The following is a 24,561-nucleotide window of genomic DNA, read 5'->3' on the forward strand; positions in this document are numbered from 1 at the left end:
ACAATGAAATGAAGTTTACCAACTTTGGTCAGCTGGCTGACGTGAGATTTTAAAATAAGATAAGATACGAAATCTTTATTGTCATTGTCACTTGACAACGAAATTGAAAAATGCAGTCGACTCAATGTGAGGCATAAGAGTAATAAAAGAACATATTAAAAATATACAAATTGCACTTTTCAATTCGAGACAATTCTTCTCACGCAGTTACATGTCATGTATGTAACAGTTTTATTGCCTTGAAGGGTTTGCAAACAACCCCAACGTTTTAAACGTATCAAATTTTAGGTTTATAATGGAATAATATAGATTTGCCTTAAGACGTGAGAGTAAGAGTCTGAAAGCGTGAGTGTCACGCCGGATGCCTGAGATTTGGCATCCCAAGAAATACTGAAGATGGCGATTTAGAAGCATGAGGTAAAATCTAATCTTATCAATGAAATACTGCAGATGGTGACTTAAAAAGTCGACGAGCGGGGGTGTGGTTTCATCGCTCCCTCCCCTTTCACGCGTAACGGCAGCCCACCAATCAGAGGGCTTGTTTATATTGCTCGCACCGCCCCGTGATGTTGTATCGCGGCCCGAAGTTTATAAACCTGTCATCAGAGAAACGCAGAAGTGCGTCTGAAGGATTGGCGGCGAGGTTGCGCTTCAGCAAAGCTAGTCACAGTAAATGCGGCTCTATTTTAAGGCGATTTATATTAGCGTATGTTTATTTATTGTTTCTAGTGCATGCCTTTAATTTTACCGTAGTTTAAATAAGCTTGGATTCTGCGTGTCAGTATTATATATAGTTCTCATTAGAATTAATATTATTTGATCATGATTTGGGTAGTTCTCTGTGCCGGTCTAATTTGCACACCCCTTCTGGCCAGCGCTAATCTTTCTAAGCGGCACGCTATCGGTTGCTCTGAGCGCTGTGACAAATCGCTATGCCCCCCAATCCCGGCTGACTGCCTGGCCGGCGACATCCTGGACCAGTGCGACTGCTGTCCGGTGTGCGCCTCTGGCGAGGGCGAAATCTGCGGAAGATTGGGCGACCCGGAATGCGGGGAGGGCTTGGAGTGCTCGGTCAGCGACGGCGTGGGCTTCTCCGCCACGATCCGGAGGAGGGCGAAAACCGGAGTGTGCGCGTGCAAAAGTGCCGAACCGGTGTGCGGCAGCGACGGAGTTTCCTATCGCAACATCTGCGAGCTGAAGCGGGTCAGCAACCGGGCTCAAAAGCTCCAGCAGCCGCCTGTTATCTTTATACAGAGAGGAGCCTGCGGTAAAGGTAAGCCAGGAATAGCGCATTCTCCTCCACCTTTTGTTTCAGATGAACTCATCTTTGTTCGTTTTTCCTGCAAGAAAAATCTGGTTTGTCGCAGAACTCTTTGGAGAACTAATTTAGACCATTACATATTCTAACATTTAAATGCAAAAGACATCTGTGAATCTGAGGCGACTGAGAGTACTGCTTCTTTTAACCGTAGCTCTCCATAACTGCGTCGGTGCAGGCAACAGTACGACACTGAGTGATGTCGGTGCGTGATACCGGTTTTTACAGAGATTATTATTCCTTAATTTATCAGATTTACAAATGCATTCTTCTCCTAAGTAGGCTGTGTGTGCACTGTGCTGCGGCACTAATGCGGGAAAACGTCTGCCCTAGATGTCTCTCCTTTCAGCCCTGGATTACATCATTGCAATCGGACATCCTTAATATGCATTTGGTACGGTTCCCAAACATACCCCATAACCTTGCCATAGAGTCAGAAATGTTCAGCAAAGTTTCCACCCCATAACGATGTGGATCTTATGCGTCGACACTCCGCATGGTGACACTCAAAGTGGAGCGTTTTTTTTTTTTTTTTTTTTTTTAAATTATAGCTTGAGGAAAAGCAAACCCTCCAAAATTATAACTTGTTAAATAGGTTAAGTGCAGTTTGGGTCATCTGTAAATTCTGTCTCTGATTATATTGAGATCAGTCACTTAAAATTGCTTTGACTGTCTGGGTCACTCGGGACATACTGGACTGGCCTCCCAACTTTTAAAATGCGGGAAAATATTTTCTCTTTTCTTCAACTGTGCATTATTTGTGATGCGTCGGAAGACTGCCTTTGTTCATCAGCTGACAGACCAGATGAACAGTTACTTCAGGATTTTTGAATCACTAGACATTTTGGATTAAGTCACATACATTGTGTCTTTTAATGTTGATGAGAAAAATTGTAACAGATACTAGCCAAGAAACAAGAAGCCGTCAATTAAAAAAAATGTTTTGAATGGATTTTCAGCGATTTCTCGTTGGTGCAGAAATTCTTGGGTCTTATTTCTACATGCGGTTGCCACTATTGGGGGATGGATAGTGTGTGGCTCAGGTAGGATGCTATGCTTTTGCTCAGAAGGTCACCGGTTCAAAACCCAGGGTCAGCAGATTGACTGGGCTCCCTTGCAAAGCCGTCATTACTACAGGGACTGACTGACCTTGCTTTCATTTATGCATCACATTGGATAGAAGGTTCTGTTAAATAAACAGAAAAACAGGTTATGAAATGTCCATATTATTAAAGTGAGGAACTCTGTAATGCTCAGCATTTCCTTTTGAAACCCTGCAGGTCACTGACCTCCTCAGTTCATATGTGTAGCTGTTTGATTACCAGTAAAGCGGTTGCTATAAACACCTACTACGTGCTCCTCACTGCACTGGCTCGGGTCGTTTCAAGCCCAGCTGGGCTGTAGTTTCTTATTTTTTATTATTTCAGCAGGATCAGAGCTTCATGACAGAGCCAGCTGCTCTGGACCACTTTGCCTGTGCAAACAAACATCAGTTTCTGGGGCCTCTGTTATGAAAGGCGAGGGATGAATGGTGGCCAGGCAGCCATGTCAGCAGAGAGGAGGGTCGACCTGCATTGCAGGCAGAATCTGCTCACCGCTTCCCCTCAGCTGGCCCAGTCTGGTTTAAACCCCATCTCTGATGAGTCAGTCTGGTTTAAACCCCATCTCTGATGAGTCAGTCTGGTTTAAACCCCATCTCTGATGAGTCAGTCCAGTTTAGACCCCATCACAGCTTCCTCTCAACTGGAGTCAGTTTGGTTTAAACCCCATCTCTGATGAGTCAGTCTGGTTTAAACCCCATCTCTGATGAGTCAGTCTGGTTTAAACCCCATCTCTGATGAGTCAGTCCAGTTTAGACCCCATCACAGCTTCCCCTCAACTGGAGTCAGTTTGGTTTAAACCCCATCTCTGATTAGTCAGTCTGGGTTAAACCCCATCTCTGATGAGTCAGTCTGGTTTAAATCCCATCTCTGATGAGTCAGTCTGGTTTAAATCCCATCTCTGATGAGTCAGTCTGGTTTAAACCCCATCTCTGATGAGTCAGTCTGGTTTAAATCCCATCTCTGATGAGTCAGTTTGGTTTAAACCCCATCTCTGATGAGTCAGTCTGGTTTAAACCCCATCTCTGATGAGTCAGTCTGGTTTAAACCCCATCTCTGATGAGTCAGTCCAGTTTAGACCCCATCACAGCTTCCCCTCAACTGGAGTCAGTTTGGTTTAAACCCCATCTCTGATTAGTCAGTCTGGTTTAAACCCCATCTCTGATGAGTCAGTCTGGTTTAAATCCCATCTCTGATTAGTCAGTCTGGTTTAAACCCCATCTCTGATGAGTCAGTCTGGTTTAAACCCCATCTCTGATGAGTCAGTCCAGTTTAGACCCCATCACAGCTTCCCCTCAACTGGAGTCAGTTTGGTTTAAACCCCATCTCTGATTAGTCAGTCTGGTTTAAACCCCATCTCTGATGAGTCAGTCTGGTTTAAATCCCATCTCTGATGAGTCAGTCTGGTTTAAATCCCATCTCTGATGAGTCAGTCTGGTTTAAACCCCATCTCTGATGAGTCAGTCTGGTTTAAATCCCATCTCTGATGAGTCAGTTTGGTTTAAACCCCATCTCTGATGAGTCAGTCTGGTTTAAACCCCATCTCTGATGAGTCAGTCCAGTTTAGACCCCATCACAGCTTCCCCTCAACTGGAGTCAGTTTGGTTTAAACCCCATCTCTGATTAGTCAGTCTGGTTTAAACCCCATCTCTGATGAGTCAGTCTGGTTTAAATCCCATCTCTGATTAGTCAGTCTGGTTTAAACCCCATCTCTGATGAGTCAGTCTGGTTTAAATCCCATCTCTGATGAGTCAGTCCAGTTTAGACCCCATCACAGCTTCCCCTCAAGTGGAGTCATTCTGGTTTGAAACCCATCACATCTTTCCTTCATGTGGGTCAGTCTGGTTTAGACCCCATCACAGCTTTCTCTCAGCTGTGTAAGTTTGGTTTAAACCCCATCACAGCTGAGTGAGTCTGTGGCCTGTACTACGAAGTGGGGTTACTGGCTTATCGGGGTAACTCGTCGGATTTAAGGTACCACAGTTTAAATGGACTTCATATTCGTTCACTTACATTTTGCCCAGACTACCTTAAATCCGACAAGTTACCCCGATAAGCCAGTAACCCCGCTTCGTAGTACAGGCCACTGGTTTCAACTCCATCACAGCTGAATCAGTCTGGTTTCAACTCCATCATAGATTCTCATCTGGGTCAGTCTGGTCTGAGTAAGTCTGTTTTGAAACCCATTACAGGTTCTTCTCATCTGGGTCAGTCTGGCTGGAGTGTGTCTGCCTTAAAGCGTCTACCAGCTTCTCCTCATCTGGGTCAGTCTGGTCTTAATTAGCCTGGATAAAGTTTTCTCACAGCCCACCTCGGCCGAGTCAGTCTGCTCTTAATTAGTCTGCTGTAAACCTCATGACAGCTTCGCTTGCGCCTGAGTCAGTCTGGTTCTCCAAGACTGCTGATCCGCCGCGGTTTTGACCGCTGTGTTTCTTGCCTCAGAGGACCGTCTCTCTCTCTTTACTGCAGTACAGCGATCATAGGTCCTCCGTCAAAGGCCGTTCAGATGGAAACTGATTACTGATAAACACAAACAAAAATCTATTAAGAATATGTGGGCTTATCCCCTTGGGTAAGCTTCTATACAGCTTATAGATACGTTACACTCCATATGGGGTGTTGATACCAACTAACTCTTGCTGTTCAGACTGGCTCCCCATCTGCTCTGAATTCTACACTCGAAGCATTTTTTGTTTTCACCTATTTATCATAAAAAATATAAAAAAAAATTTATGATGCAGAGGAACCAGTACAGTCAACAGCACAATCTTGTCTATGCACGTCAGATTTGTTGGCACGGAGCTGCACATCATTGGATCACAGTTCAAAGTTAAGCCCTGAAAAACATCTCTGAACGCTGAATTTTTTTTTTTTTTTTGAGAAAAGTTTTTATGAAAAAACCAAGACTTCTGCATGCGTTAGTGCATTGTAAGCTGTTTGAAAAATTTTTTGGACAAACAGTTCACCACGAACGATGCTTTTCTGGCCAATGTGAACTAATGACCTTTATGGGAAGAGCGCGTTTTTGAGAGCAAGGTAAAAACAAATTATTGTTTATGTCCTCTTCGATCTTCTGGTGATCTCACTTTAAAATTTTGATGTGGTTCCAGAATGACAGACCCCACCCCTGCCACCCCCATGGGGCACATCACCCGCTGACCGAGTGTTGCCGTACATTTTTGTCTGGGGGGGGGGGGGTGGTTGCTGAACGAGGTAGAAAGGCCTTCACAAAGACCGGTCTGGCAGCAAACATATGCAGCTCGCGGAGCCAAGGAACACAGGACTGGGCGGCAGCTGCTGAGGCAGCATTGGTGAGGTAGGTTGGGCACAAAATGGAGGTCAGGAGGGGTTTCTGGGGGGGGGGTTGGGCTTGCAACCCAATACTGATCACACGGGCGAGCGAGGGAACAGAAGTTTCTGTATGGAAAAGCTCATAAAACTCCACCATCACGGGGACTATTGGATGAGAGGCTCCTCCTGTGGCTACTGGGGGGGACAGAGATCTGAGCATCGGGGGCTCTGTAAACCACACTGACACTCCCCAAATGTTCAGGATAGGAAGCCTTCTTGGGTTGCAAGGACATTATCCCAGCTGGCTGTGTCTCCCCTTCAGTATCTGAATCTCCCTGATTTGTATCTCTGCAGACAAAACAATGCAATCCTCAGTAGATCAGGCGGCCTCAGTAGATTCATGAATCTCCCGTCTCCTGCTGTCATCCCGATGCACATTCTCATGGTTGTGGTCTCTGTGCATGTATTGCGTCTTTAAGCTCACGGATATGTCAGCTCTGGAGGATGGGACGTCTCCTGTCAGACGAGAGGCCCTGAGTGGAGCTGTGAGATCCCTGGCCTTGGTGGTGAAGGAGGGGTGAGGGCATTCATCCCTCGGGGCCTGAGGAAGACTGGAACTGGAATAATCGGTGACGTTCGGCGGGCAATTAGCAGCTCATCAGATGTTAAACAGGACATGCTGCGGATTTCTGAGGGTTGTTTTTTTTTTTTCCCCAAGTGGCAGGAAATGTTTCTGCTTGTTGTTCTGTCTGCATTTTTTTGTTTTGTTTTTGTCTTTCTCTTGGTGGAGTTTTCAGTCGTTTTTTGGTTTCTCGTCCCCAAAAATTAGTGATTTTTCACTCGAGCAGCGAGTACATTTGCCTCCACGTCTTCTGAAGGAGAGAGAGCTACCACAATATGGTGACTTAATAAGCGGAAAACATCGTGGGCTGCAATCATCCTTCCATATTTTTTATCACCGTGCAGAGCTGGGGAATTCAAGAGGGGAAAGCTTGACTCAGGTGGTCAGGACCAGTCGGGGATGACAGGTTGCGTCGAAGGCCGTCCTCAGGTTCGGGACCTTCCAATGTTGCTACGCTTTACCTCTGTTTCTCAGGCTTGTCTCTCATGGTCCTCCAGAAATATGTTTCCTCTGGCCGCCCGATGGGTCACTGTCCCGTAAATGGGTGCAGACGTGTCCCTGAAATGCCGCAAAGCGTCTCCAGGACCTGCCAGCGGCCCCCTCCGCTCCGTGTTTCGCTTGCTGGGCAGCTACAGCCCCGTGTAATTACTATAAATGGAAGGTTTCTTTGGTCAGAAATGCTTTTTTGGTTTCTTTTGTATTTTCATGACTTTGTCAGTGGTATTTATGTTCCCCGCTTTTGTGGAATTGCTGTCGTGAAGGCGGACGCTCTCATGTTTGTCTGGAGGCGGCCTGGATCCTTCGTGCTTCTGGGGCCCACAGTCCTCTGGCTGTCGGGCCCCTCCTCGGATGGAACCATTATTTCAGTAAAAAAAAAGGCTCCGGCCCTTGTTTTTGCAGATCTGTTGCATACCAGCGTGTTTTTAAAGTCTGTGAGATACGTGCGTCGTTGCCTCTCGCTGAGAGAAGACGTGCTTCTCCAATCGACCATCGCGGCCTCCTTGCTCACCATACCGAGTGACTGTTTGCTTGGGTCGCAGCACATTGTCGACATTTATCGTCCCAGTGCTGCTTGATGCATTTAAACCGCTTAACTATGCAGTACGTCCCATTGAAAGCACCTGCAAGCTGCCAGATTCCAACTGCAAGGGGTGAGATGATATGATATTCTGCTGGCTGCCAACTGTCTCGGCGGAAGGACACGTCTTCGAGACATGGCGCTAAAATAGTGCCAGGCTAATTTAGCACATGTAGTGTGAGTTGGTTTTGGATCTGTGTCCACGTTTGGAAAGTCGTTGGTTCACGGCCCTTAAGCTTAACTGCTCCAGGTGCTCTGGAATCTGGCTGACCCAGTTGTCAGGCTTTCCACTCGTGCGTGATCCATTGGACACTAAATAGAGGTAACGTCATGCTAGCATTATGCTAAAGTCTCGCTAGCTTCCTGCTAACGTTGCGCCGCCTTGCGCTAGCGCTGACCTTAACGAAAGGGAGCTGGATGCAGGACTGGAGCGTCTGAGCTCACCGCTAGGCCAGCGAGCCTGGAACCGAGCAGACGCTGGAAAGTCAGACAACAGGCCTGCCCCTTCCAGCATGGCCCCACGCAAGAGCCCATTCCGGGCTTGTCCTGCTCGCTTCCAGCTCTCGCCAGGTGTTTGCGGCTGGAGGCCAGTGCTTGCAGCTGGGGAGCATTAAAGCGATCCCAGAATAACGGAAATAACAGGCACCGGCTGCCCACCAGTGTGTCACCGCTGTGAGGTGCCACTAATTACATTAATTCTGAATGTCTGCAGAGCAAATTTACTGATGGAGCTAAGTGTGTTTGGGGGGTGGGGGGGCCTGTTTTTAGCATCATGTGTGTTCATAAATCATTGCACATTGTTGGTAAATGTAAACACATATGACACTGTTTATTAAATTTTAAATATAAATAATATAATAATAATAAATAAATAAATAAGTTGTCATGTGTTGCAGGAAAAACATGATTCGTTTGGGGGGGGGGTGTTTCATTACAGTGAAATCTCATGAAATAAATATTTTGTCCTGGACTCAAGACTCAGATTAGGTCTAACCACAGTTGATCTTACACACTCAGGCTTCCTCACTGGACGCGTTTTTGCATGGACGACACTTGGCCTGTGATTCGCTCCCTGCTTCTCGTCTCTGATTGGAGGACGGAGACTCTGCTGTTACATTAAACTGCTGTTTTGCTGCTGATTGTTGGATGTGGGAAAAGCAAAAACAAAAGAAAAGAAGAGAAACGTGGAAGGGAATAATATATAATAGCAGGAGCATATAAACCTGGGGGGGGGGGGGGCGCATACTGGCAGTATTTATTTGGGTTGTCTCATAAATAGAAATTGAGACAGAGACTGAGAGAGAGAGAGAGTGGGATGTATAAAAAAAGGTAAAATAAAAAAAAAATACAAATGTAACCTAATAAAGTGCAAATCATTACTAGTATTGTGCAGGCAGTGTGAGTAATGAGCAAAGGATACATTAGCAGCTTTAAATTATTAAGCTGCCCCCCCCCATTAAGGATCTCTCTCCTATGCTCTTGTCTCTGACCCATGGTCATGTACAGTATTTGGCTTGAGTATTGAGTGTCTTCATTGCGAGTAAATAAATAAAGTTGCAGCCATTTTGTCTGAATCTGCCCTTTTGTTCTCCTTTAGAAGCCGTCAGCGAAATGGAATTCCTTGACACGCAGTTTGTTGTCACGGTTACGTCTTTAATGATGCAATAATGAACTTGACCTTGACCTTGAGTGGGAAGGCTCATGTCGGTGGCAGGTGCCCGCCCCCTGAGCAGCTGAAGACAGCGTGATTAACGGCGGTTTAGGGCAGTTAATGGCGGTTATCAGTGCTTAACTATTCACGGTGTTCACACCAGGTCAGGACAACCCAGACAGCCTAAGACATCGATACAACTTCATCGCCGACGTGGTGGAGAAAGTGGCTCCCGCCGTGGTTCATATTGAACTCTACCGCAAGTAAGGATCTCGCCCTCCCCCCCCCCCCCCCAAGCAAACACACCAGCGTGCCGTCTTCTGAACATATGGCGTCAGTGATGTCACTGGCCAGCTGTCCTGGCGGGGCCCTTCGGAAACAAGCGCGAGGCCCCTCCGATGCATGATGCATAAACATCACCAGCATGTTATTTTGCTTGAAAGATCCTGGAGTCTCTGTTATTTCAACATCCTCACCGGTTCATTTAGCCAAGCCTCCGCGTAAAAACCCAGCAGGAAATACTTTCAAAGGACCCAGCCAGTAGGAAAATGCTACATGGAATACATCTTATATTGTGGCTGTAGTTTTATTTTGGTCCAGGTTTGGTCATTGTACACATCCCTTTAGAAATACATTCCTAATGCAATAAAAATTTGATTGCAGTATTTTTAACTCTAACCTTTTTCTTTAATATCCTCCTGAGACCCAAGGAAAAAAGTGTCCTTCAATTTTAGGATATTTGTCTTTGGAGGAAATAAGACATCTTACGATTTTCTAATTTATTTTTATTTTTAATTTGACAGCATGTCCTCTTTAGTGTACAACAGGAATAAATATGTTTCCTTGCATCAGTGAAAAGATAGATGCAAAAACAAAATGTCCACTGTAATGGACACAAATGAATGGGTGTGGTCTCAGGAGGTTATAATAAAGGAAAATATCTTGCATCTACGTTCCGCATGTCTGCCGTCATGGAATACAGTCAATTATAAGCAGGATGTTGTTGTTTTTATGGGGGGGGAGATAAGTGTCCCATGGAATAGACCGCAAGTCCTTCCCCAAAAGATCAGCATCACCAAGTACATGTGCTGAATGTCTGAATAAGCAAACGATTAGTGTCAACTTTGCATGAGGTTCCTCAGGCCTCAGAATCATTCTGGATGTTTCTGTCCTGGGAAAGTAGGAAGAAAGCCTATATGCAAAAAATATAAAGAACAACAGGGATATGTTAATATACGGGGAGGTAACCCTGTTCCTGGTAACTGGTTATGGATGGATGGATGGGTGGATGGATGGAAAATAAGGTGCTCAGAATTTGTACTCGAAGCAGTTGAAGGTAGAGGCTGTCTCAGTGTGTCTATGCGTGACACCCCCCCCCTCCCCCACACTCACTCAGGATGGTGTTCTCCAAGCGTGAGATGGCTGTGGCCAGTGGCTCGGGCTTCGTTGTGTCCGAGGACGGGCTCATCGTTACCAACGCTCACGTGGTGGCCAACAAGCACCGTGTCAAAGTAGAACTGAAGAGCGGCGCCACTTTTGACGCCAAGATCAAGGATGTGGACGAGAAGGCCGACATTGCCCTCATCAAGATCGATGCCCCGGTAAGGCCTCGCCCATCTCACGTGAGCGAATCAGCACACAGCAGGTTGGAATCACAACCTGTTTCTACTTTTCTTTTAAGTTTTTATAGTGCAATGAATTTGTGTGGAAATAAGGTAAATTTATTGTGGAAACTGCCATCTGGCCTTTATCGGAACAATTTAGAGTTAATCTGCATTTAAGAAATCTGTTGGAAAAAACATTCAGAGGTTACATTCTTTTGTGAATATTTCCTGATGGGCTTTGTGAGATAAACTGCTCTGCGGCTCTTATGTTATAATACTGGGAGCGACCCACTTGGCTAATTTTGTGAATTTTGTTTGGCAGTGAAAATCAGGATTAATCAGAGCATTATGAAGTTGACGTGATCTCACAGGTCGCAGGGGATTAATATTCCTGTTCACTCATTTCCTGAAGTGCAGAGGTCACAGCGGGTTTGCTTTTCAAGACCCAGGTTGTTACCGGCCGTCAGCAAATCCTGCGTCAGTGCCGTGAAAAAGAAAATATCGGGGGCAACCAGGGACAAGTCCGGGGGGGGTTGGTGTTGACGGCTTGCCTTTCCAGAGGGCAGTTTTTGGGGCTGTTGACAGAGAGGGTGTGGTGGAGCGGTGGGCCAACGTTTAATTGCTTGAACATAAGAAGTTTACAAACGAAGGGGGGCCATTCGGCCCATGAAGCTCGCTTGGGGAGAATTCAACTGACCGTAGCTTAAAGTTGTCAGAATCTTATCTAGCTCTGATTTAAAGGACCCCACGGTTTTAGCTTGCACTACACTAACAGGAAAACTATTCCATACTCCAGGGACGGATTACGGACCGGGCCAGCGGGGCCGCTGCCCAGGGGCCCTTGGGGTGCAGGGGGCCCGTGGGGCCCCTAGCCCAAAACAATTTGCAACGCTTATCAACAATGTATTTTCGTTTGTCTATTTTAGAGGGCCTACATTCTTTGATCTTCTGCCTACAAGGGCCCCTGACCCTATAGGGCCTCTGATGGAAACATGGAGGGAGGGCGTTTGGCTGCCAAGGGCCCTTGAATTGTGGTGGTGGTGGGGGGGGGGGGCCCTCGTGAACTTTTTGCCCAGGGGCCCACACAACCCATAATCCGTCCCTGCCATACTCTAACTAGATGCCGCTAACCCCTCCTCATAAGACATTCCTCTAAGATCAGGAATCATTCTTGTAGCTCTACGCTGAACCCTTTCTAAGGCAGCAATGCCCTTTTTAAGGTAACGTGACCAAACAATTCTCCTAAGTTAGCTCTCTAATCTTAAGTCTCGCACGATTCAGATCCTGACTTCCAGTCAGCTAGCTAATGTGGATAAAAAGGTTCGTTTGTGTGTCACCGCAGGCCGGGAGTCGCGCCAAACAGGCCGAAAGCTGTTGCCACGTGGTAGGGGGGGTGCCCACTGAGTCTGGCTCACCTCATACCCTCTTAAACACTGTCACTCGTAGACCCTGCTCTTGGTGTGTTCTGTTTTCTCTCCTATTGGCATAGTATCTTGTAATTCTGCATAGCCGCGCACAGATTACGGAAGCACAGAGTTACTCGTTTGGACACAGTCAAGTATTACATAGCTTAAAATATAGGAGGATTACAGTCATCTATTTAACCTGCTATTAGAAACTCGATAACACCCGGTTCTTTGTTTAGGGCCCAGGGCTTCTTGCTCTGCTCGTAGCAGCCATCCTCTTTGGTTCTGTACCTTTAATCATCAGGTGGTTCAGTTAGGGCCGCAGACGTCTCATCTTCGCAGCAAATGGACCGTGAGCGTTCCGGTGACCGCCTTCAGGGCCGATACCAAGAGGAGCGGGACTGATGTCGCCTTTCATTATCGTGTCACCCAGCCACACGTGGTGGATGCGGCGTCCCGGGGCTGCCACTGAAGATGTAGCGATTACAGCAATTGGCAGACATTAAACACTATATCAGGACGCCTCTTGGCCAGCAATCCATGTAATGAAGGTTGTTTTTATTACCACGCGCACCTGCAGTGAACATGCCCTTGAATCCTTAGTTTTTTTCCCCCTGGATGGCACTTTCAGCAGCTTATAGCTTTTTGCTGTGTGACTGTCAGTGCTACTGTATCAGTGTTAGTGCTATTGTCAGTGTTAGTGTGGCTGTATCAGTGTTACAGTGTTAGTGTTACTTCTCAGTGTTAATGTGTGCAGGTAGATAGGCCTCTTTCTACTGGACTGACCCCTGGAGATAGTGGTTGAAACTTCTCTACATTGGACTGAACGCTGACAGTGAGACCCCATCCCAGGTTGCCCCCAACACTGATAAACAAGAAGTCGGGGAGCTTTTCAGGTCGGCCTGGGGTGATTCATGGGACAGGAACAGATTTACTGCCGATTTCTATGGAGGAATTCACAGGCTGGAACAAACCACTAGATCCAGTACCGCTACATAATCCTGTGATGAGCCGTATAATTTATAGGGGCCAATTAAACGGTTTCAACTTACTGCTGGAGTCTGAATGATAGCATGAACTGAACGGTAGCATGGACGAGCGGCAGGCATGATACACCGTAAAAAGCTCCTGTCACGCAGACGGTGTCCTGGCACCCAGGTGACGTTTCGAGCAGCAGAAATAGCCGTACGGGCCAGTGCTTTGCTGACAAATATGGCCGCTGTGAAAATAAAACCTTGCAATATACACCAGTCCCAAGGCCATAAAAGCTGGGGAGGGGTCACTAGCAAAGGCCTCTACTCAAGGCAGACGCTTGGACCTGACTCCCATACTCAGCCAGACACGCCCCCCCCCCCCCCCCCCCCCGTAATTACTGGTACACATGTGCCCCCCCCTGTGGTGGGCCCGGAAATGGCACCGTTTCCCATTCGACAGGTTGTTATTAAAGTATTACCCTCTTCTCCACATGACGTAGGTCGATCCGGGCTTGTAAACTGAGCAGCGAGGAGGTATCTTAAGTGTGCGGGGGGCTAACGGATGAGGGGTCGCCCCGGAAGGGGGGGCTGTACTGCTGGTAAGTGAGCCCCCAAAAGTGTTTTCGCCGGTATGGCCGTTCCAGAGAGTTCTTTGACAAGACAGAACTGATCAGTACTGAGGGAACGGGGGGGACAGCCTTAAACGACAGGTGCATTTTTATGTATGTCAAAAAATAATATTTACTTTGAGTTTACCGATTTTATTGTATGTCGAATCTGAAAACACGACGAATCACAACAACATTTACGTGTAATTACCTTTAATTTTGCTAATTGGCTAATCAAAATAGCAGCTGACGGCAGTGACCTTGGGAGTGAGCAGGTCCCACCAAAAGTCCTCCAGGGATTTTTCTGATTCGCCCCGTCGAGCCTCCAGGGACGGTTACATGATTTATCATGTCGCCGAGTCCCCTGGAATCCTCACTTAACTGTCCTCAGCTGCCATGCACTGCGCTTGGCTGAAAGGGCTGTTTTTTGGAGGGGGGAAAAAAGAACATTTAATACCTCATCTGGATTGCATTACCGCAAATTTGTTTGTGTGCGTGAGTGTCGCGTTAAAATGTTGTTTCAACAGCTTTAGGGTGGATGCCTGAAGGTTATTAATACTGTTGATAAACTTCCCGTAAAATGGATGCTTTTCTGTGTCCTTGTTTATGATGTCAGATCCAGTTTCTCTGCTCTGGAAAGAAAGTTACGTCTGTCAGAAATGTGGGGAAACGTTTCGTCCCATTTCAAGCCACCCGTCATACTAGAGAAACCATTCAGCTTAAGGAATTTGTTTTGCCGCTCCCGCAGTTCTGCTTGTTTGTCCCCACTCTGAGCCGATTTGGCAATGGGGGGGGGGGGTGTTTGAAATTCAGCAGGGGCGACTGAGAAACCCCGTTTGCACGTCCTCAATCGCCAGGGAGGCCCAAGCGACCCTGGGACACTTGAGTCACACGTTCCTCAGAGTAGGTGGGTCGCAGTGCCGGCGGTGTGTTTACTGTTTTGAGGTCTCCACGCTGTCTCCCTGACACCCCCCCCCCCCTCCCTTAGGTTCTGCCGGGCCTCCACAACTAAGGAAACCAATCCCGCGTGGCGGTGTAATGGAGAGCAGCACTTTCCACTGGCCTAAGCATGACACATACTGCGCTGGTTTGTTCGCAAGTGCATGTCCGTTTCCCAAAAGTGCAAACACATCCGTATACCTGATGCGCCAGCGGGCCGCTCCGGTGGGGAGGGGGGCAGTAAGTAGGTCAGAAGTTAAATATAGGGAAGCTGTTCACCATCCGTCCATCCATTCATCCATCTATCCATCCGTCTGCTGGCCGCTTTCCAGGTCAGGGTTGTGGGTCTGTTCGCTTTCGTTGACTTTAATATGCGGTTTAATTCAGGGAGGCTGGGATGTGTAAAATACATTAATGTTTAAATCATTTTTAGTTCCAGTTATTTATCACCGAATCCCCATCAAACCAGTCACAAGAAAACACATTTTCCCCTTGTGCCTTATTTGTGCAGACATACCTCCGTTCATCGACCCTGGTTACAAGGGGAGGGTGTCTGTCTGTCTGAGGGGGTGTCATGTGTGGAGCGGAGCAGTGAGCTGATGGGGGGGGAGCAGTTCTGTGGCTCGTAAGATGCCCAAGTGGGGCAGTGGATCCATGCCGTCCGAAAAATGAGAGACTCTGCTTGTCCTTAATGGTGAACGAATAACAAACAGACAGGAAGGAGGTCCGTTAAAGAAAGTGAAGCTGTGGGCTTTACCTGTAATCCCCCCCCTCCCAACCCCCCCCCCCCCCCTCCCGGCTGGCATCGGGTGGGTTTTCCACAGCGTCACGGACGCATGGGCAAGCTGAGACTGCAGGGGGGCCGGAGGGCTGATGCTCTGAGTCACCGCAGTTTATGAAAAGGCATTTGTTTGCTGGCAGAAAACCCAGGGAAGGTTTATGAAGACGATCCAGCCCCTCAAAAGGCATTTATTAATTTTTTTTCACGCATCTTGGAGTAGAGTTTGCCCGGGCCGCGCCTAACCCAGCACAATGGCCGAGCGCTTTTCACGCTGCCGCCTTTTCAGGGGAATTTCTCTTGGGCCGTAAATGGCGCATTTGGTGAGTGAGCGACGTGTCACAGCTGCTGCTTCCCCAGGCGTTTGCAGATGCAGCGCCCCCCCCCGCCCCATGACCCAATATCGGGACACATTCGAAGCAGTCACCCCGTTCCCCCTCCCCACCCCGCCATCGTCTTGCCCAGACATGGGAAATGACGGGCGTGTCCCCACCTGCCACCCGGACAGACGGACACGTCCTGACAGGCCTCTGGCAACAGGTGGAGCATCAATCACGTCCGAGGCGATCCAGCTACCATCGCCTCATCCTCGCTCTCACACTCCCCTCCGATTGCTGTGGCTTTACACTCATTACCTTAATCCCTGTGCCGCTCATAATCACACACACACACACACGCACACACACACACACACACGCATGTGCTGTGTACATAAATATATACAACATATTTTCCAGGCACACAGTTCCAGTAACAAGCACTGTAAGGCTTTAAAAAGAATTGCCCGCTTTGCGATTTTTTTAAGAGCAGCCGTTTTGCCAAACAATGGAAACATGACACCCAGCTGGCCATTGTCCCCCCCCCCTGGAAAATAACAGCTGAAGCTGCCTTAACCTGTGGGAGAAAACAGACCAGGGGACCGGAGTAAATGGGAGCGCAGGACCTGCGGGGAAGGTGGTCTGAGTGCTCATGCTTTCGTGATGTTCTACCACATGTGGTCACGGTTACGGGACGCATGCCAGCTGGGTTTGGGGGGGGGGGGGGGCAGGATGCTACCAAGAAGTTGCTTGATGGTCCTATGATGGTCATGGTTGTCTCCCTTTCCCCAGATCTGCTCTGATGTGGCTGCAGGTCTCATTCCACAGACCTCATCCCCACAGAATAACTCCTTGCTCCCCAGTACAGGGCACAATTAACATATAAAGATAATATTTACAATCTGTATCTGATGTTACAAAATCATCGGCAATTGACCCATACGAGCTGTAAATTTGCTTGGGGGGGGAAAAATGCATTTCCCCCCCCCAGAGGCTATTCCTATTCCCGGCTGGAGCGTGGCAGCCATCTTTGCTCGTTGATGAGTGAGATCAGAAACTGCCCCCCCCCCCCCCCCCCCCCGTGGTTACCTTTCTTGATTTACCGACAAACGCAAACCGGTTGTTGGAATCCGACACTGTCGCTGGGGAGCTTTTTCCCGATGAGAGAAGGCCTGGTCGGAAGGCGCAGGAATGCTGGAAAGCTCAGCACTACATTGGACCGCCCACCTGCCAGTCCCGCTCACTCTCTCCCGTCACAAAGGCCCCACTCTGTGACCAAGTTTTGGCCGCATAGACGCAAACTGAATTTTACCGGCTGCAAAATAAAAAGGACAGTCATGGGGAGAAACATTAATACTCTTTGTTATGATTCTACTCGAATCTAATTAAATCGTACTTAGTGAGCAGCTAATTTATTGGGTAACGCTTTTAAATGCAACGTTGTTAACGTGTAACAATGAGGAAAACAGCAGCTCTATTTCCCAACAGCACCCCCACACACCCTTCCCCCCCAGCCCACCTGACCTCATCCCTGGAACTGTTCAGTGCCCCTCACTTCCCCCCCATCTGTTTATCCGCTTAGCACGGGTGCCGCGCTACACGCTATTCCTGTGTCGGATCTGGATTCTCCCAGGCTGCCTTGTTCTCTGTCGTCTATTAATAACGGGCAGCTCAGCAGCGCTGGCCAAGCCGCCCTCGCTGTCTCTAGCCCTGTTCTCACTCCTGGCCCTGGGGCGTGAAGCGCAGAGTGCTTCCTCGTCGCTAACGTCGCAGGTAGTCGGCGGCCATTTTGAATCCGTGGGACGTTAGAGAGGGCAAGAGGAACCCAGATGGGAGCGAGACAGGCTGATCGAGAGCTTAGCTTCCCGGGGGCTCTGTTGTATCTGGGGGAGGGGCGTTGTCATGGTCACGAAACAGCCTAGGTATTGTCCCTGTAGTCTGACCAGCAGGGGGCGACGTGACTCCCCCAAACAGGCTTCCCCAGATGCCAGCCCATTCTAATGCAGCACATTTTGGCAGTGGGGTGTGGCTGTGTCTCTGTGCACACCGGTCACCTTGAGGTACTCGTTAACGCAGCCTCCATCAGGGGCGTTTCCCGCTCTGCTGGAGCAGAGATCTCTGTCCTGGGCGCTCTTTGAGAGTATCCATTACAGAGCATGTACTGTAACTCTATTTTTACCATAGTGAACAGAACGGCTCCGAGGCGCAGTGCATCAGGAAATCCCGCCCCCTCAGAACACATGGCCAGAGGGGGTCTGAGGGCTGGTCCCTGCTTCTCTGAAGACACCTCTATTTAGATATCTGCGTTTGACTTTCCAAGTGCCTCCAGAGATTGTTTTTCCTTGTTGTCATTGCTGGTATATCTGAACCGGCGATGTGGCACAACACAAACCAAACCGGCTGTGTCTTTCCCAAAAGGAAAGTCGAGCTGAATGTTAAAGCAGTGAACAGGAAATAGAGCCAAAGCAGAAATATGCAGTTTATCATGGCGTAGGTTACTGGCCATAAGCTATTTCAAATATAATGCATAATTTATTGAAATGGTATAAGAGGAGTGAGGATGAGCGAAACCTAGTAATTAATCAATAGGCTAAAAAAGTTCAAGCAAGAACTATTTCTGAGTCAGCCTGAGTCATGCAGCTTCTCTGGCAAAAAAAAAAAAACGAAAAACACTCTTCGTTCTTAATTGGTCAACAGCTAAATCCATGCCTGCATTGCAGCACGTCCTATTGGTTTATGAGATGAAGGGTCGTGGCCAGAACCAGTGCTGTCTGCTTTTGGTTCCTCATCCAGCCTGTACTGGCCAGCACTGACCAGAGAACAGAGCCAGCAAGCTACTGCGCTAATAGTTTCAGTGGGCTCAGTTAATCGCCTATAAAAGGCTTTGTTTGGATTATGTTAAGCCCTATTAATCTCCACAGAACCACTGAACAAGACTCCCTGTGGCAATTTACCACCCCGGCGAGCAAAGAGAAAAACAGTAAAGTATTGTTGTTCTGCTTTTTGTTGGCAATACATCTGTATTGAGGAATGATGACCCGCAGATACAGGGGCGTGCAGCCTGGAAGGTGGTTTCTTGAGCTTGGAGGGGCCTGGCTGATATTAGCCACGCCCCCCCCCCCCCCCCCCCCCAAGGATTTGGCCATGATTGTGAGGCTTTTAGCTGGATTTTTAGGGACCCCTGTATTATGGAAAGGGGAGCAGCCAGAAATAGGTGGTAGGAGTTGGTTGCCCGTTCCACACTGACCCTGCCGACCCCCCCCCCCGTCCCCGTCCCGCAGATGAAGCTGCCCGTACTGCTGCTGGGCCGCTCGGCGGACCTGCGGCCGGGGGAGTTCGTGGTGGCCATAGGCAGTCCCTTCTCCCTGCAGAACACCGTCACCACGGGCATCGTCAGCACCACCCAGCGCGGCGGGAAGGAACTGGGCCTCCGCAACTCCGACATGGACTACATCCAGACGGACGCCATCATCAACGTGAGTTGCCCGATCCCCCTTAGCGCACTCCCAAGCAGCCTAGCCTCACAGTTCAACTGTAGCTCAACAGGTAGAGCATTGTGCCAAGAATGCAAAGGTTGTTTGTAGGTTTGAATCCCGGGGAGCATATAGATCGTGATCCTCCTACCGTAGGTCACTTTTTTAAACTCTCTTTTCCTCTTGCAGTACGGAAATTCTGGAGGCCCGTTGGTTAACCTGGTAAGGATTTTAGTTGCTGTCTTTTAAATACAAGTTAGCTGGAGCTTTAATTATTTACATACCAGTAGAAAAACTGCAGGAAGCTGGTCATTAGTCAGCATTTTGCAGGAAAGCACAGAAAGTCAGAGACATTTATTGGGAGTAACATTAAACCAGCTCCTGTGGGCAGAATGCATTATCATTGCATTATTCATCGGTATCCACTTTCATATTAAATATCATTCTGCCATGGGGATAGAGATGACTCAGCACAACTGCATGAAAATAAGATCCGTTGTAAATGCCCCTTGGCATGGATGGTGCTGCAGTCAGCCAGAATGAAATGGACAAATGAAAGGAAATGGAGGCGTGGTATATGGGTGAACTCAATGCTGCCCCCTACAGGACGGGGAAGTGATCGGAATCAACACCCTGAAAGTGACCGCGGGCATCTCCTTCGCCATCCCCTCCGACAAGATCCGTCAGTTTCTGGCAGAGTCACATGACCGGCAGGCCAAAGGTAACCCCCCCCCCCCACCTCGGCACCAAACGCAGTATAAACCGCCTTGGGCGAGACACGTTCAAACCCCGCTAACGCTACCACCGGGCGTGTCCGAGGCTGCTCAGGTGCTGACGTCGTGTCTCTCCATGCTCAGGCAAAACGGCGCCCAAGAAAAAGTACATCGGCATCCGGATGATGACTCTAACTCCGACGTAAGTCCCAGCCACGCCTAAAGCTCACACTCGATCAAAGCGCCATGACTTGCGTTTACCTTGCCATAATAATTACACTTTCTGTCCCCCCCCCCCCGCCTGCCTCAAGGCTCGCTAAAGAGCTGAAGGAGCGACAGAAAGACTTCCCAGACGTCACCTCCGGAGCGTATGTCATTGAGGTCATCTCGAAAACACCGGCTGAAGTGTAAGTCAATGAAATCGGAGGGGGTGGGGGGTGTCACACGGCCCACACAGGGCGTAGCTGAATGCTAAAGCTAAGTGTCGAGTCAGCTCACCTCGCTTCCTTTAGTGGAAGCCAACACTGGCTCCTTTTGAGCGTGTGCGCTGAGGAAGTTTGTCCCTGTTGGCTTGCTGTACCCATCTGTGTCGATGTGGAGAGAGACACCAACCAATTGGAGAGCATAGAGTCACTTCCGAGTTCTGCCCTCAGAGTGTTTTGTGGATATTAACACACTATTATGCCCTTATAAAAAGCTTTCCAGGCGCGCACATTTCCATTTTCCAGCCACAAGAAAAACCCCGGTACCGTCTGGGGGGTGTTACCCCAGGACCACGTCCTGTTACTGGAGATGACTGTGGCTTTGCTGATGGCTGCATTATGCGCCAAGGCTGCAGTTTCTATCGCTGCAGCAATAACAAGAAACCGTGACCCCAACACCAGCACTTACTAACCTCTTCCGGGAAACATCTGCAGGACTTTTCTGAGGTCATCCAGGGCGTGTGTCGGACCTTCGGCGTAGGTCAGAGCAGCGGGCTTGGGCTCTGCTTCCCCTCTCTCTCAGTGCTGCGTTTCATCATTTGTTCCGGCACAGAGAACCGCATCTAAGTCCCCAGCTCTGAGGCCCTCAGCTCTGTTCCCAGACGGCCACAGTGTCTGTACAGTTTTTGTTCCACCAAGAAAACGACTCTTTGCACGGCCTAATGTGAGCCCTCAGTGATTTGCCGAGAGACAATAATCCAGTGAACTGCAGCTGAGAGAGTAGACCGCTCTATTAAAGCAGGAGGTCGGTGTCAGTTGTGTGTTAAGAGTTTCTGCCAGCAGGTGGCAGAGCAGTTAAGGACATCAACCACTTTCCCAAACTCCAGAATAATGTCCAGCTGTGTAATAGAGTTAAAACTGTGTTTGCTTTGTATGAAAGCTAATCTCCTAATGTCCTAATCTCCTAATAATGTAGGCAAACTGTGCCCCTTCCCCAATTCATTCCTTGTCCCAGAGGGGGCCTGAAGGAGAGTGATGTCATCATCAGCATCAACGGGCAGCGCATCACCTCTGCCAGTGACGTCAGCAGCGCCATCAAGCGCGACGACAGCCTGCGGCTGGTTGTGCGGCGTGGGAATGAGGACGTCATTGTCACCGTCGTCCCCGAAGAGATCGACCCTTGACCAGCGCCGTGCAGCCGCCGGCTCCCCAGTCCATGGACCTCTCCGCGCCGGCACCAAGCCGCCGCTCTTAGAACCCGCAACCCGTAGTGTCGCTCTTAGCGGGCGGACGGAAAACTTTGTCTGCTCCGGGAGCTGTTCCGTGCACGAAGATTTGCAGCCGCGTTTTAGTCTCACTTCGCTAACCGTGCGTTTTACCTTACTTATGTACGCTTCGAAAGACATTACCACTGTCCGTGTACCTGCACTCGGTTGACCAGCGTGTCTTTACGGAAGAGCATCGGGGCCACCTAAAAGGGAACAAATTATAAAACTTTGAGATTTATGTAAAAAATTATGAGACAGGTCAAATTTTGAGGTTAAAGTCGAAATAAACTTTCGAGAAAAAGGTCGAAAATATTAAGAATAAAGTAGAAAATTCTGAGATTAAACCTGAATTATATGGATAGCTCGTCCTAGTAAAAATGAGTCTTTATTCCATGCGGAATGTGCCAGGAAGGCCGAATGTGTGGCATCTGGTGTCATCGTGTAAGACGATCGATTCGCCCTCTACAGATATCTCACAGTCGCTGACAGGTGACTTTTTTTCTTCTCGAAAGTTTGGAACTATTTGGACTTGAATCAAACTTTTGACTTTAATCTCAAAATTTTAGATTTCAGTCTCAAAATATTTTATAATTTGTGCTATTAGGTGGCCCTATACTCTTCCATATGTCTTAATCCTTTGTGTTTCTACGTCAGTTTTTATATATTGTACCTAATCACTCAGAGAACCCCGGCACGGGACACTTGAGAGAAGAGTTGGAATTGCAGGATACTGTAGATTTTTTTTTAATTTGATTTAGTGTTGTTTCGTTTTCTTTCTGATGACACCTAGGAGAAAAGGGAATAAACGTTTTTCCATAGTCTTTTTCCGAAGCTATTTGAATATCTTGAATAATTTGGACTAAACGTTGTTTTGCAAACATAAAAGCACACGCACTCGCATGCTTCTGTTTTCAGTGTCAGACTTCAACTACACTAATCGGCGCTTGTAGCAAGTTTACTGCTCGTTCTAGATCTTGCTGAGCTGGACAGGCTGTCCTCAGAGCATAGCTGAATCTTGGCTTTCTGGGCGAAAAATGCTTCCAGGTCTCCTGAACCGAGAGAGACTCAGGTCCAGCACAAATACCGGCACGCAGAGACGCGCGTAAATCACACTCTCGGTGTGTCATTCTCTGGCGCGCCTCCGCAGGTCAGGGTTACTGGGGCGCTGCGTCGGCCCGATGGTGAAAATGAGTGCGTGAGGACACTGATTTTTCTTCAGAGATGAAAGCTGACTGGGAGTGCACCCTGGAACTTGGAGCGATTTATTTGGGCAAGTTCTGCTGTTCACTCGGGACTTGGAAAATCAGATCTGCTCTGTATTCTTTTCACAGAAGCCTATGTTTCGACCCAATCCAGCAAACATGTATTCTTGCATATGAGTTAGTTTATCGTCGCTTTACCTTTCTGTTAAGGTAATCAAGTTTTAAACCGTGTAGGTCTGTGTACTCACAAATGTCGAATTTGGTCTGTAGACAATATTAACTGCGCTGTCAAAAAAAAAAATCCTGGATTATGCTTCCCTCTAGTGGTGTTTCCGTGGCAGTGCAATATCGTAGGCCATGTAACAATCTGGGCATTATTAAACAACAAACTGGTGTGTACAATAAATCTCTGTAAAGTAAGTCAAGTTGCTGCACGTTCTTAGTGCAAATAAACCATTGTACAACGTGTACAGGGTTAACGTGTTTGGCCGTTCCGGCTTCCTCTGCAACGTTTTAACGAGCGCTGCAGTTTTTCTTTACCGAGCGGAACACTCTGGATATTGAATTATTGAAGTCAGAGGATGGATCATATAGGCCAGTAAATTTCCAGGGAAGGGGTTCCGATCGGGCTGATGTGACCTGGTGCACCGCGCATTTGGACGCCGTGAGAACCTGACATCCAGCTTCCCTAAAACTTTTTCAAAATCCGCGGCGGTGTCCTGAGTTAAAATAAAATCGTAAATACTTGAAAGGGGCTCCTGCCCCCCAGAATTACATTTAAGGGCTTTGCAGGACACACGTTGCACATGCTCAACATATTTTAAGTGGTTAGGTTTAAAAATTGTGCTTACATCCATCACCCGTAACCCTCATCCCCATCTGTTACAGGCCAAAACTCGCAAGTTAAGAGTCCGTCGCGATTCACTCTCATCGTCAGTTATACCCGAATCACTTCATTTTAGTGGGATTTATGTAGGGACAGACTAGCGTGTATTTAAAGACTGGAAAATTCCCCAGTACGTGAACGACAAAGGGATTGGGCTCAAAACCCATTCAGCCTTATGGGATCCCCGTTGAGACTGACTTTTTTTTATCCCTTAGGATAAAACAAGCGCTGCTCTATTCTGAGGACCGTTTAATTTTAATAAGGTAATGAACGCCCGCAACTTGCACAGGACAAACGGATATATAAATGGATGGTTTTTGCATCTTAAGTAATATAATCAACCGACCTGCAGTTTTTAGCCCTATACGTAAGTCAGTTAAATGTTCATATAATACACAGCAGATTTAGGAAGAGGATTTCAAGCTTCGTCATGTTAAGATGATTTTTTTTTTTTTTTTTGTAAAAAAGTGGGTCAGTTTCTGAACTTTCCAGAACACTCTCCCGGTGCCTTTTTGCTCCTTATTCGTTTTTTCCTTATTCGTTTTTTTTTTTTGGACGTGAAGCCTGGATGGTTCTGGACCGTTGCGCATTTTCTCCGAGAGGCTTTGTCATAACCTGGCCGAGTCCGTTCCAGCAGGATTTCTCGTAACCAGCGCCAGTCGGAGCTCCTTTCCTCAGCTCCGGGCCTCGCAAAAACGTCTCGCTGGCGCTCAGCTCAGGAAAAGTCCCGTGACAGAATAGAGGGTGGGACACTGCCAGTCGCTGAAAGGCGCCAGGTGAGTCAGTTGGTCAGATATGGAGGGAACTGAGATTAATGTAAATGGCAGAGGAGCAGGACAGGGTGCACAACTCAGATCATACAGACTAAAAACCATTAATCTTCACGGTCAAGGTCTGTGACAGAACACGTC

At 48.0% G+C, this 24,561-nt stretch overlaps 1 protein-coding gene across 1 annotated transcript; it reads left to right on the forward strand.

The window, feature by feature from the left end:
* Positions 1 to 595: 595 nt before the first annotated feature.
* On the forward strand, positions 596 to 22,393 carry htra1b (HtrA serine peptidase 1b). The gene is made up of 9 exons (XM_023830926.2): positions 596 to 1,273; positions 9,224 to 9,323; positions 10,457 to 10,661; positions 18,968 to 19,162; positions 19,349 to 19,381; positions 19,766 to 19,880; positions 20,017 to 20,074; positions 20,184 to 20,279; positions 21,310 to 22,393. Exons 1-9 carry the CDS (start codon positions 823 to 825, stop codon positions 21,476 to 21,478), a joined length of 1,422 nt encoding a protein of 473 aa, XP_023686694.1. The 5' UTR covers positions 596 to 822; the 3' UTR covers positions 21,479 to 22,393.
* Positions 22,394 to 24,561: the final 2,168 nt, after the last annotated feature.

The sequence above is a fragment of the Paramormyrops kingsleyae genome, chromosome 20 (genome assembly GCF_048594095.1).
Source record: "Paramormyrops kingsleyae isolate MSU_618 chromosome 20, PKINGS_0.4, whole genome shotgun sequence".
Classification (NCBI taxonomy): Eukaryota; Metazoa; Chordata; class Actinopteri; order Osteoglossiformes; family Mormyridae; genus Paramormyrops; species Paramormyrops kingsleyae.